The sequence below is a fragment of the Siniperca chuatsi genome, linkage group LG11, assembly GCF_020085105.1.
Source record: "Siniperca chuatsi isolate FFG_IHB_CAS linkage group LG11, ASM2008510v1, whole genome shotgun sequence".
Classification (NCBI taxonomy): Eukaryota; Metazoa; Chordata; class Actinopteri; order Centrarchiformes; family Sinipercidae; genus Siniperca; species Siniperca chuatsi.
In genome coordinates, this window is record NC_058052.1 from 13,439,576 (window position 1) to 13,453,814 (window position 14,239).

The 14,239-nt window shown below is 40.5% G+C and overlaps 1 protein-coding gene across 24 annotated transcripts in view; it reads left to right on the forward strand.

Moving 5' to 3' along the window:
- Positions 1-14,239, forward strand: part of dst (dystonin) — a 104,165-nt gene that overhangs the window by 48,275 nt on the left and 41,651 nt on the right. For 23 of the 24 annotated variants that reach the window (XM_044212976.1, XM_044212956.1, XM_044212961.1 and 20 more), the window contains 13 exons: positions 1,853-1,999; positions 3,532-3,620; positions 3,706-3,814; positions 4,427-8,758; positions 8,860-9,006; positions 9,144-9,359; positions 9,440-9,583; positions 9,668-9,904; positions 10,989-11,141; positions 11,268-11,501; positions 11,673-11,957; positions 12,562-13,110; positions 13,370-13,546. In XM_044212976.1, the coding sequence (XP_044068911.1) occupies positions 1,853-1,999; positions 3,532-3,620; positions 3,706-3,814; positions 4,427-8,758; positions 8,860-9,006; positions 9,144-9,359; positions 9,440-9,583; positions 9,668-9,904; positions 10,989-11,141; positions 11,268-11,501; positions 11,673-11,957; positions 12,562-13,110; positions 13,370-13,546 (6,819 nt within the window). The remainder of the gene's footprint in view (positions 1-1,852; positions 2,000-3,531; positions 3,621-3,705; positions 3,815-4,426; positions 8,759-8,859; positions 9,007-9,143; positions 9,360-9,439; positions 9,584-9,667; positions 9,905-10,988; positions 11,142-11,267; positions 11,502-11,672; positions 11,958-12,561; positions 13,111-13,369; positions 13,547-14,239) is intronic. The other variant, XM_044212977.1, reaches the window with a different exon arrangement.

Sequence of the window (14,239 nt, forward strand, 5' to 3'; positions counted from 1 at the left end):
ATTGCTGGAGTTTATGTGGAGTCAAGTAAGAAAAAGATATCCTTCTTAGAAGCTGCTGAGAAGGGCTTCTTAGCAAAGACATACGCTCTTGAGTTTTTGGAGGCTCAGGCTGCAACAGGAAGCCTTACAGATCTGGCCACAGGACAAACACACTCAGTTGCTGAGGCTCTGGAGAGAGGTATTATAGAGACAGGCCTGAAAGATAAACTGATAGAGGCACAGAAAGCTGTTAGTGGCTACACCCATGCGGGCAAAAAGCTGTCTGTGTTTCAGGCAATGGAGGAAAGGATTCTCGATAGATACAAAGGCAAGAAGATCCTTGAGGTCCAGGTAGCCACTGGAGGACTGATCAACCCAGAGATTGGTGTCAGGGTGCCGGCTAGCATTGCTGTTGATCAGGGTCTTTTGAACAAGGAGACTCTCCAGAGTCTCTATGATCCAGTCAGTAACCCCAAAGGTTTCCACAACCCTGACACCGGACAGAAAGCATACTACTCTGAAATACTGAAGACATGCCTTTATGACATCGATGGTGGAGTGTTTCTCTTCCCATTTGGTGAGAGACATCTAACAAACACCTCTCCCACAAGTTCTCATAGAGCGTCTGTTGTCATCAGCAGCTGTGGCATCGAAATGTCAGCGTATGAAGCATTCAAGGGGAGACACATAGACAAGAGGACATATCTGTTTATGTCACAGCAGGAGAGTGAATGGCAGGAAAAGTCCGTAGTTGACGCCAGTGGAAGCCCACTTCACATCATTACTGATGTCAAAAGTGGTCGACAACTTTGTCTCGAGTCCGCTCTAAGTCAGAGATTTCTTGAAACATCAGAGCTTGAAAGCTATCGCAGTGGGCTTCTTAGTATCTATGAGATTGCGGACATCATATTTTCAAGAATGGTTGTTGTGGAAGATGTCAACAGCCCCATTGCTGGTCTGTGGGATGTCACTCAGAAGAAGAGGCTGTCAGTTCTTCAGGGTTTTCAACAGGGCTTTACTGATAGAGCCACTGCCTTAAGGCTGTTGGAGGCCCAGGCCTGCACTGGAGGTATTTGTGACACCTCCTCAGGGGAGAAAGTTACTCTCTCGGTGGCTCTCAGAAGAGGTCTTTTAGATGAGGCATTGAATCAGCATCTCCAACAGTTTGAGCAGGCATTTAATGGCATCGTTCACCCCAAGACTTCAAAGGCTTTGTCTATTTCCCAGGCTATTCAGGAAAACCTCTTGCCAAAAGATGTTGGTTTTCGCTGTATCGAATTCCAGCTCCTGACTGGAGGATTGGTAAATCCTGACACTCATGATAGAGTCTCACTTGAAGAAGTCATTCAGAGCGGCCTTGTTGACAAGGTCACTGCCTCTGTACTCAAAGATGAGAAGTTCCACACCAAAAGCCTCACCTGTCCAAAGACCAAGAGAAGAATCACGTTCAGGGAGGCACTTGAAAGAAGTGTGTATGACTGCCACACGGGGTTAAGGTTACTGGAGGCTACAAAAATTCATGGTTATGGAGCCAAATCAACATTTCATTATGTTTGGGCGTATAAGCAATAAACATTTGTAAATATATCCTTGTCCATAGCATAAAAGCAAAACCTGCAAATAGGATTTTCATTGGTTTTGTGTTTGGTTTAGTTTAAGTTATCTTGACTTCACTGTTTGAATGATCTTTTGATTTACCCACATGTTTTAATACAGTGGTTGATGCAACTGACAATGGTTCTTGAGCTTTGGCATTTTTAGTCTGATTATAAATGTATTTTGGCAATGCCCCTCCCTTTTAGGATCCCCCCCCTGTGTTATTTTTGTAACAAAGTTAACAATCTTGTCAAAAACCCATCTGTTTTAATTCTAGAGATCTGTTGATGAGGAGAAGAGAGAGCATGGTGATAAAGTTAGCAAACTATTGCACTGGATGTCCAATGTGAAACAGACCCCAAACAATGATGGGAATGCGCTGAAAGATAGCAATGCCAACACAGACGCTTCTAATAAGCCCCAGGTAAATAATGTGTATTGTTTGTGGCATTTTCTGTGTGTCTTGTTTGCATGTGCTGCTACATATTTGTTGTACATGAGAGAACGCTTTGGTTTAATGGTGAAGAGTATTTTTCTAATCAAAATGATATCACAGCCTTTTGCTGTCACAGTGTATGATTTCTAATAAAAACACACTTTCTACTTTCTGATTCAGTTAATTTATATATTTTACACTATATACAGTGGTTGTAATTACTTTATCATATCCCCTGTTCACATATTATGGATTTCATTTCAAACACCTCCAACTGATTCAATATCACCAAATGTATAAGTTTCACAAGCACTCATATTTCAGAACAACCTCAGTGACCAATAAATCACATTTACATTTAAATTTAATATACATTTTCAGTTTATCCCTGTGTGTCTAAGAAAACATGCAGTATACATACGGCCCAAAGCTGACATTATTCCCTTTAATTTCCCTTATATATATACTTAATCCTGAAGGAATGGGTTGTCATCAGTTTGACAGAATTCAATGTATCCAATGTTATAGAATATAAAAGAGATTATATACATATATGCATTAAAGGAGTTTGCACTATCATTACACATGTACTATGCTAACTTGAATTGACTTGACATTAACTTGAGCATTGACTTATTTTACATTTTGCAATTTATGTCAAGGTTGTTTTACAGCTCTATGGACAGTTCCGATCAGTGATTAAATGTGAGATAAACTATATATACATTAGTTTTAAAGCACACCATCCAGCCAATTATTCCAGAGTTCACACTGTACATTCATTACATTTATATAATCAATAAAGTCTTGTGCTGTCATCTGAACCATGAGCAGTGGACACTGACATTTAATTTTATTTTTGTTGTAATTATTGCAACCACAATTAAAGAAAAATGTAGTAATATGAATAAAATAATTTATTATTATTAATTAGTAATTGTTAGGATTTTAGTACACATAAAAATATGTCAGTTAGGTTCATTTTGGAAGCAATCGTAGTTTTGGAATAAAAATTGAAATTGGATTTTTTTAAATAATTTACATATTTGTGGTCCATTTTGCACCCATAAATAAAATTCAAATTCAACGATTACAAATAGTGACAGATTTGGACTTGCTATTTTATTTTATTTTATAAAATTATGAAACCATCTCTCTGATTGTGTTTCTGAACACCATGAAAGTGTTTATAATATTAATATTCTGTCCCTCCTGTAAGGGAGTGAAAAAATAATGCTCAATGCAGCCAAATACAACAATACCACAAATTACAGCATCAGAATTGACAATAGAGTTGAATCAACTCCTCTTTGCATTTAAAAATATAATTAAATCTTTTTAAACAATTCTAGTTTGTGCATGAGTGTGAGTATGTGTCTCCCTGTTTACTATAATCATATTGGTGACAACAATATTGTATCATAACAACTCAATGTAGTAGTACGAGTAGTCATACAATAGTAAAGATGAGTCGTTGTACTGCATATAACAAATTAATATGCCACTGTTTGATGTTCTAGGTGTCAGTTGAGGAAATGGTCACTAAGAAGGAACAAATTGCAGAAGCACTGAGGGCCACACAAATGATGCTGAACAAACACAGTGACAAGTAAGTCAAGCTTACTGTCACCGACATGCAAAAGACTTTGTCCGCTGTTTACAGTCTCAGCCTCATTCTGTGTTTTGTCTTACAGAATGACAGAAGAGGAAAGAGAAAAGGCCCAGGAGCAGCTGAAGGCACTCAATCAGGCCTACAATGAACTCTCCCAACATTGCTCAGATCAGACCACCTCTGCAGAAGAGGTTGGGCACTAGGCTGTTTGTTCTATTGAGTGGTTTGCATAATGTGTTAGAAAACAGTGCCACCTGATGTTCAGCTGCATGACTAACCTTTTTCCTCCTCTCCCTTGTACAGTGTGAGCAGTTGTCTTTTGCATCACTCTTTTTATTCTCTTACACTGGATCATTAGGGACAGAAAACAGGATTTATACAATTGAAACCCAGAAAATCTGAGTATGCTGTAAACATGCTTTGTTGCGCCCGGCTTTGGTCTGACATGTCACCATTATTAATGTGCTTGACTTAAAACGTCAGCAGGATAATGGATACGACACATAACCCTTTACCTACAGTGTGTCATGTGACTAACTACTCTCTTTTTGCAAGATGCTGGACACCTTATTCCCAGATGCATGATAGCTTTAAATGTTTTATTCGTCACTCTCCTGTTGCAACCCTGATGCAGTCTTGCACTTGTGCACGTGATGTTTTAACATGCCCATATTTGTCTGGTGGTGAGTATACATTTTGTCTAGATTTTGAATACTTTAATTGCATATTTGACATACAGTTGATAATACAGATTTTGATGCTGAAATCAGTTTAGTAATTTGTCAAATCTTCATTTTCTTTAGGGTTTTAAATCCAGTGATGCAGGGCTAGGGACTGGACCCATGAGTGGCCTGATTGATCAGAAAACTGGTGTAACTCTCCCAGAGGCCCAACCCGTGACCTCCAACGTCTTTCAATCTGAGCCGCTTGTCTGTCTGGACTGGGATGATGCTTTCAAACAAGATCTCACCTATAAATCCACACTGAACCACTTGCCAGAATTGAATGAAGCAAGCAAGTGCATACAGAGTTCACATGTCTCTTCTGTGTCACTCTCTGACATCGCAGCAGCTAGGGAAGAAGCTGCGGGTGAAGACCCAATCATCAAGATGATAGAGATCAAACAAGTCAGTGATGGATTGGAGGTGTCCTACACAGGGGACACACTTACCCTGGGGAGGGCATTTCAGTGTGGTTTAGTACCTGCTTCTGTCTATATAAAGATTCTTCAGAGGCAAAAGAATCAGGATATGATGAATCCCAGAACTACTGAAGATGTGTCACATTTAGAGCCTGTGCATGAGGTTGAACCTTGTGAGGTCAATAGACTGATATTAAAGTGCCTCAGCAGAAATAAATCACTGACATCAGGGAGGGATATTAACACTCTGAGGTCTTGTCAAGATGGTTTAAGTGATCAGGAGACCATGTCAAGGCTGTTAGGTGCTCAGGTGGATGTAGATGACCCCAAAGAAGGTCAAAACATAACTGTTGAGGTGTCAGAGGATGTTATGAGTAGCACTGGCAATCTCCAAAGTGGTGATGGGCTACAGGTGGATGCAGCTGTTCAGTGTGATTTGATGAGCTCTAGCAGCACACTCACTGTGCTTGGATATCAGCAGCAGTTTATGGGACTTGTGCTGCCTCCCTCTGGGGAAATCCAAACTGTGTCCACCTCATTCCAGTACGATCAACAAATCACCACAGATGAGTTTACCAGCAGACTGTTCAGTAATCGGGAAAAAATAGCAGCTTTTTACGTTCCAGAAAATTCAGAGGTGGTAGACATCACCTCCGCCATTCAAAATGGTTTGATTGACAATTACACAGCAGAGGTTTTGAAATCTATAGAAATTCCTGATGTGTTACCTGACGTTGATCACCTTAATGAAAAGTTTTCATCTTGGCTTATGTATAAAAAACTCACAGTTGATGGATGCTATCATGCTGCAGATTGTTCAAAAGTTGATAATATCCCTACTCACACAGAGGCAACGCAGTTATTCATCTCCTACATAATGATAAACAGTTACATAGATCCCAAGTCAGGTCAGAGGGTCCTAATACTCGATAGACAGCTGAGAAAAATGGTTAAAATCTTTCTTGAAGATTCAATATTTTCTGAAAACACTGAGAAAAATGTGACTTCCCTGACTTTAAATGTTGGTGATCTTTCAGAACAGGTAGATTTAGAGGTCCCGCTGCACATAAATGAGGAAACAGAGGAATTAATGAAATACACGCAGCACATGTGTGATCCTCATAATTTTGTTTCCTCAGTCAATGGAAGAATTACCTTTGATGAAAAAACATATGACAAGGCTTTAAAACAAGATCGTGTCAAGGGATTTTTAGTAGATAATGACATTGACATGGAGACAACAGAGCCTGGTGTAGCAGAGAAAACCATGTGTCCAAACAAAACTAATTGGACAAAGCCAGATGAATTTGCAGAGAGAATTTGTGGAAATATTTTACAGATTGATGTTGGAGGTGCTGATAGTGAAGGTCTTGATATTCCAGTGATGTCAGTCCTTCCCACTTTATGTTCTGTGAACAGAACAAATGTTGGTTCACCGTCAAGGATGTTTGACTCAGAGTGTTCAGTAAAATCCTGCCATCAAACACTCCCATACTACAATGCTGACTCACTTTGTAGTGAATCAGAAGGTACAGATGTTACCCAAGATGAGTTTGTATGCTCTGAGGATTTGGTGGAGGGTGAAAATGAGCAAGACTCTGCTATTCATCTTCTGAAAGCGCAAATGGAGGAAGGGGGCATTTTAGATGTCACCTCTGGGAGACGTGATGACCTGGAGGCAGCTCTCAGTAAAGGCCTAGTTGACGAGACGACAGTACTGAAACTGCTTGACCTACAGTCAGATGAAAAAGGAAGTGTTGTAGGAGATGAGGAGGGCACAATGTCCGTTTTAAAACTGGCAGTGTCAGATGGCTCCATATCCTCAAACATTGCGCTTCGTATAATGGAACAGCAGAGCCTATTGATATCTGGTTGCACCGTTAATATCAGTGAGTCATTGCAGTCTGGATTAGTTAAAGATGACCGTGTTGACAGGATCCTTAACTCAGACCCCAAAGCCAGCATTTACCCAGAAGAAAACTGCCCTCAATCCATCTTTGATGATCATAATCTCGGTTTAATTAATATTAATGAAGCTGAAAACATGCTGAAGCCGACTGAGAGGAAGGTTGCTGTCATGGTGCTCGATCTGACCAACGAGGAGGCTAATAACAAAGACATAGAGAGTAGGAATGGAGATGCAGAGGTAGATTGTGAGACAACAGGAAACATAGAAAACATGAGTAATTATCTGCATCATTTCCCTCTCTCACTCGGTGGCCACGAGTCTCTAATGATCTCACCCTCCTTGCGGAGTCAGGTTACTGCAGAGTGTATTCGTCATATTGACAAATCGCCTTTACTGGCTGAAGACAGTGACTCACAGAGTGTAATTAGCCAGCTGACAGAGAGAGCTGATGTGCCCAGAGTTGTGATAGAAAACGCTGCTCCAACTACCCAGTCATGTCCATCTAGTCTGAGTGACAGAACCTCCGGCATCAGCACTGATCCAGAAAGCCAGACTCAATATGCCACTTCTGCTCATCACTTTAAATCTGACAGTTCACCTTTGGATAATGAGTTTTTCATTGCTGGATATAATGTCCAAGTGGGAAATCAGACAGTTAGTGAGAGTGAATTAGACATGTCCTCATCACATCGCGATGTGTTATCTGAGGAACGTAGAATGGAGAATGACACAATTGCAGTTCAGTCACCTTTGGACAGTGAGCCAACTCCAAGTAGAGATTACTCAGCGCCCAGGGATTTGGTTGAAAGTGTGCTTATCTCAGATTCCAGGGGTAATAGTAACTATGACAACAACATTACAGAAGATGGCAGCAGAGTCACATTACCTCAGCAAGCTGCACTTCATTCACAAAGTGATTTTAGTGTTGACTCTGAGCCCAGATGCTCTCAAAATGGTCAGAGTACGCTTATTGGTGAGAGATCTCAGCACTCACCAGCTGTTTCCGATGAAGTCACTGCAACAAATACTATCAATCTCAAGTGTTTTGATGTAGAGGATTCAGAGCACTACACTTCAACTACCAGCAGAGTTTCTCTTGCAACAGTATTGGCCGATAAAGATTTGTCAGGATCAGCGCACAGGGCTAAAGCTGATGATGAGTTAAGCACAGACTGTCTTCCCCCAGAGAGGCAACATGGGGGCATTTTCACAATCACCAGTGATACGGAACAGATCTCTGTGTCAAGAAATGCACAGACAGCCGAGACAAGTGATAAACAAAATGCAGATATTGGTGGAAAGGTTTCTGCATCACATATGAACTCAAGGCAGTCTGAAACTATAATGGGAGTAGGGTTAGGATCTGATGTTCTACCAGAGGAGAAAAGATTAGATGTGTGTGCTTCTGAGCATCCCCAGGTGGTTACTGATTTTCTGTCAGACAGCTGCATTACATCTGATGTTTCCTCTTCAGCTCTGTCAGTGTTTTCTAATGCTGTAAGGTCACGTGTAGCTGACCAGGGGGAAATTACAAAGGGGACTAATGTCAGTGATTTGCAAAAAGCACAAACTCAAGACACTGAAAGCACTATTGCTATAGTTCAGAATACTCCACAACCTTTAGACAAAGGCGAGAGAGACACACCTCATGGACTCATAGAGAGCAGTCACCCAGACCTTCTCATGGATTTGCTGAAGCAAAATGCCCTCAGTTTAAACAACAAAGAAAAAGGAAACTCAGAACTGATGCTGCAGGAAGAGAAAGTCAGTGAAAAGACAGACCAGTCTGATGCTCCAAATATCCAGCTGCAACTGCTGCAGGTTCTTAAGACCGTTTCCTCAAGCCAAGACCTGTCAGTGCTTCAGGAAGTGATGGACACTCTAAGCACTGCTCTGGGGGGTGACTCTCAGGAGGAGCGGCAGCACATACTGGAGAGCATCAAGGAGGAGAGCTCAGAGGGAGAAGATGAGGGGTCAGCAGAAGATGATTTGGGTCTGTGTCACTCTGCTGTGGACAGTCACAAACCATCTCCTCAGTCGTCTGCCGACTCAGATGCATGCAAAGTTGAGGAGGTCAAAAATAAGGTACCATTTATGCTGTTTTAGTGTTAATCTAACCCCCTCCCTTGGTTTTTGACATAAGTAACATCTGCTTCACTTTTGTTCTGTGTTTTCTTTTCCCACAGCTGTTCTCCATCCAGGATTACTTGGAGTGCGTTGGGAGATTGCAGGATCACGCTGATGTTTTAGATGATGTCAGAAAAGACCTTTTAATCCAGGCACCCATGGGCAACAACATGGAAGAATTGCAGATCCAAATAGAGGAATGTCAGGTTAGAAATTAACAACTGAATCACTTTTGTCATCTGTGGTATAAATTACCATCAAACAATATCATATGTTCTCAATTTTTCATTTATGTATATACACAGATGCATTTGTTCCTGACCAACTGTGCTCTTTTATCCAGTCTCTGGAGTCCCAACTTTCTAGACTGGCTGGTGTTCTGACAGCAGATATGGAGAAAGCCAAACAGCTCTTTAATTCTGCTGATGAGGGCATTCCCATACAAATCCACCAAGACTTGGCCTCAACATATCTGGAGTTGGAGCCAAATTTTACTGCTGTTTCCCAAATGTGTGCAGAAAGGAGTGACTCCCTAATTCAAGCAATGGAAACAGGAAAGGTCAGTATTCATTGGTAGTAATTAAAATACAATGATGTAACAGTTGCATCAGCTATTGACTACTTTAAATGTGATTTTAGGTACATTTGGAATCAACGTACCAGAAACATCTTAGTGATCTTGATGAACTTGCGGGCCTCATTCAAAACACCTCAGAGATGTGTGACGTGGATTTTAACACATGTGATGTGCACACACTGAAACATTTGATTCAGCAGAACAAGGTATTTTTGAAGCCCAATTAAAAACATTCAATATCTACAGTAACTACAGAAACTTACTCAGCATATTTCCATCTTTTCTTCCAGGACACAGAGAGCAATCTGCTAAAAGAAGCCAGGCTCAAGTTAGAGGACATCACATTTGATATTCAGTGCTTTATTTCTGAGCACGCTCAGTTCTTGAGTCCAGCTCAGAGCAGCTACCTCCTCAAGTTCCTCAGCACCACTCAGCGAGCATTCAGGGACCAGACAGAGAAGCTTGTTACCCAGAGGAGCGCCTTAGATGTCCTACTGGACACCAGGGACAGGGAGGACCAGGAGAAGGTCTGCCTGTGGATATACTATAAAATATCACAGATGTTTTCTTGAAAAAACAACTGTGTATACTTGTATACATTAAAGTTCATAATTAATGCTTACAGTGCATGTAGAGTAGGCTATACAGTATAAGCCATGTTACTGGTCAGATTTAAGCATTGGTATATGGTAGTTTAATTTGTGGATTAGAATAAAAAGTAGATAAACTCAAACACAGTGAATGAGCACATAGTAGCAGTACATGAACAAAAACGTGTTATTCAGACAAGTAATTTATGACATTTAAGACTCACGTTATGTAGTTTCACATTATTGATACACAAATTATTATATTGAAATGAGACATCTGAACCTCAGACATCAGAACAAGAATGATTAATCAGTTCTAAAACAAATATCGAACTTCTATGTTGATTTTTGTGGATTTAAATTGAAAATTAGACTTTTTCCAAGTAATGAGTATTCAGCAGTATCCCAGCGTTTAAAGTTTTTACTTTTAATATTTCAGTGTATTTTGTTAAATGTATTCTGAAGTGAATTATTGACTTTTGTTTCCAGGATTCAGATTTGGGAGCTTCTACTGTGATTGCCTAAATGTTTAGGAAAAATAACAACATTGCATGCTCAAGTGCTTGATCACTCCTGCAGACTAACCATTGTGCTGGTTGTATTCTACAGGCCTCCAAGACACCAGAAAACAATTAACAGTGGACAAAATACACCTTCTCTGTTGGAACACTTTCACCCACAACAAACCCATTAACACACCGGACATAACACCTCTCTGTGCTCATGACAATCACAAGACCAAAGTGGCGAATGGCGAAAAAGCATGTTTACAGCATACCGGATTTTTACACTATTATGATAAAGGAAAATGTATAAAATAAGCAGTCTTTGCATGCATCTTTATGTGCTTAAATAGTTTCTCCTCCCTTGTTTTGATGTTTGTGTTCCCAAATATTGGGGATATTGGGGTTTGTTTCATGGGAATGTTTTATTGAGTGTGGATGTGAATGTACTTTATAACAGCCTTTTGTTGTCAGGAGTGATATTTACTTGGTGGTTTTTTTTTATTCTTCTTGGACAGTCTTTATTGGAGAAACACAAGGAGTTTACAGAGAAGTTGGAGGAAGTGTGTGATAATCTCACCCTGACAGAAAACCACCTGATTGGTCATAAGCAGCAGGCTGAAAATGCTGAGTGTGTCACAGACCTGCAGCAGTACCAGCAGGAGCATCAGGTTTCAAATACATTTCCTTTGCTTTTAGGAAGCACAGTATGTGTCCAAGTATGTTTTCATCAGTAAAAATCAGTTTTATTGCATGACCCTACTATTCATCCTGATTTATGCCTGTCTGATCTCAAGGCTCTGCAGAAAGATGTACTGACAAACGCCAGTGCCTTGAATGAGGTCATCATCAGTACTAAAAAGTTTCTGGAGGAAAACCGGAGCAAGCTGACACCAGACCAAATTGCCATCATTGAGAGCAAATTGGAAGAGGCTAAAAGCAAAGCCAAGCTCATCAACCAGCGGGCTGAGGAGTCCAGGAAAGATTTGGAGAAGGTTGTTACCACAGCCATAAAACAGGAGAGTGAAAAGGTCAGCGTTCAGATGACCTCCATATGTGTTGTTCGTTAAAACTATGTAATGCACCAGAATTTATATTATTAGTTACAGTGTAATTAACATATTGCTAAACTTAATGTCAACATATTATATTGATTTTGTTCACTATTCAGTATTTTGTTAGTATGTAATGTGTCTTTTCAGGCAGCAGCTGTTGAGCGGCTTGAAGAAAGTAAGAACAAAATCGAAGGTCTCCTGGACTGGATATCCAACATAGGGAATGAAAACGAGAGCGGTCTGGATCAAACTGACCATATAAGTAAAGAGAATGGAAACCTGCCAGAAGAAACCTCAGCCAAGGGACTGATAGGGGAGGATGACGATGCCAATGGAAACGCTTTACAGATCACTGAAAATTATTTTGGCAGCGAGACCAGCAGCAAGAACAATGCCTCCCTGGACCTCGATAAGCAGTATGACAGGGTCAAGGTATAGTTGGTTTGTTGCAAAACAAAGTAACAAGCAGGCGCTGACTTTCTTTCTAAACAGTGCACAAGTTAGTAAAAATCCCGGGGCATTACTTGAAGCAGATCATCTTGGTTAAATCTAAAGTTGCAGAAATTTTCAATGTAATAATAAAATCTATTTCTAAATCTGCTAAACAGTAAATGCCAATAATTAGAAAAGCCCCATTGCCAAACAAAGCTCATAATTAAATTTTATTTGGAAGTTAGAAAATTAAAGAGTTAACTACATCTTGTTATCTGTAATTAAAATATGACATTTGGCATTAGAAGAGATGGAGATGAAGAGATGGATTACATTGAGAAATGTAGATACAGGTTATGCAATATGTCAAATAGTATCAATAGTATCAAGCAGACTTAGAATTTGAGATTAAAGAAACGGGAAAAGGGAATAGAGTCTTAAAGCCAATACTGCAGACCAGCATTTAAAGCCAATAAAGACAAAAAGTAAGAAATATTAAAGAAAAAATTAGTATAAATTATGTTAAAATGTTTAAAAAATAGTAAAAAAATAAATAAAATTACTGCTATGTGTGGTGGTCCTCAAGACTTTATTGTTCCCACAGGCCCGTCATCAGGAGATTCTGTCCCAGCAGCAGGATCTGATCATGGCCACCCAGTCAGCTCAGGCTCTGCTCGACAAGAAAGCTGATGTGCTGTCTCCAGAGGAGAAGGAGAAACTGCAGAAGAATATCCAGGAGCTGAAGGGGCGCTACGAGGCCTCGCTGACGCAGGCTGAACAGCAGATGAAGCAAGTGCAGTGTGTCCAGGAGGAGCTGAAGAAGTTCCAGGATGACTGTGAGGAGTTTGAGGGCTGGTTAGACCACGCAGAGGAAGAGATGGAGGAGCTGGGAGCTCCTGCAGGCTCCCTCAATATCCTTAGTGACAAACTCCAGCGACAGAAAAGCTTCTCAGAAGATGTGATTTCCCACAAAGGGGACCTTCGCTTCATCACCATTTCAGGACAGAAAGTGCTGGATGTGGCTAAAGCCTGCGGATTGGATGACCCTGCGGCTAAGAATGCTCCACTGCACGTGGATACTTCAGGAACCTGTTCAATGGTCAAGGATAAGTTGGATTCAGCAGCCAGCCGATACAAAACACTACATTCTCAGGTATTTAGTCTGCAGCTGATCAGATTGATCTTGCAATGCCTTATTCTTGCCACTGGGTGGGAGCATTTGTCTTCATTGAAAACATTGAAAGCTGTGCCTCATTAAGGTGTCGCGCTGTCTTCTGTAAGCGCTGTGAAAATGTCAGTGTCAGAGAAAGTGACAGTTTTCCATCTAATGGTCATCGTTATCTTGATGTATTGAGCCTGGTTTCTGAATATTTCATCACACATACAGTATACTTTCATTTCTTCTGTTTCAGTGCAATCAGCTTGGCAACAACCTCAAAGATGTGGTTGACAAATACAAGAAATATGACGACTTGAGCGCTGGTCTTTTGAAGTGGCTCAACGGCTCAGAGGAGGAGGCAAGAAATCAGCAATCAGAGGCCATAGCAGCTGATCCACAAACACTACAGAAACAGCTGGAGGAGACCAAGGCAAGAAAAACTGCAAGCCAGGACTGTAGTGCTTAGGGCTAGTCTTGGTATCGAGTCCAACTTCTGAATTTCGTGTTTAAAAGCTCAGATTTATCTCAGATTATGGTCTTTTTTATCTTGTTGTACATTTTTCATACTTCTGAGTCCTCTTTTAATCTTGAGGACAGGAGTCATATGAAACAGGCCTTTTGATCATGCTTTCCATGTAATGCATTACATTTTTTTTATTTTTTTTACAGTTTTTTAAAGTTCAAAAAGGCTGGCATTTGTTGTCCTTCTGACTACTCTCTTTAATGGCTGTTAGGTTATGAATAATCCAAGTAAAGAAATAAAGAATAGCTTTATTTAGAAGAATTACATGCAGAACTTGGAGCATTGACTTGGCTACAGGGTCATGGCACAACAGATCTGTCTTACCATATACAGTGTTTCCACTGACTTAAGTACAACATAGTTATTTTTAGCTCAAACCCACATGTGAGTAGTTTAACTCTGGTTATTTGTAGCCTACATACTCCTACAGGAGGATAAGAAACTAGGCTGTCAAAGCTTTTGGCTGCAGTTAGCTTGAACATTTCTCTGTAGGGAGGTAGCGACTTACAGCATAGATATGCCCAGATAAGAGGCGCCTGTGGGCCAACCAGGGAATAATGTACTTTAGGCTTTGGTTACAAATCACTGCAGAGAATCCTA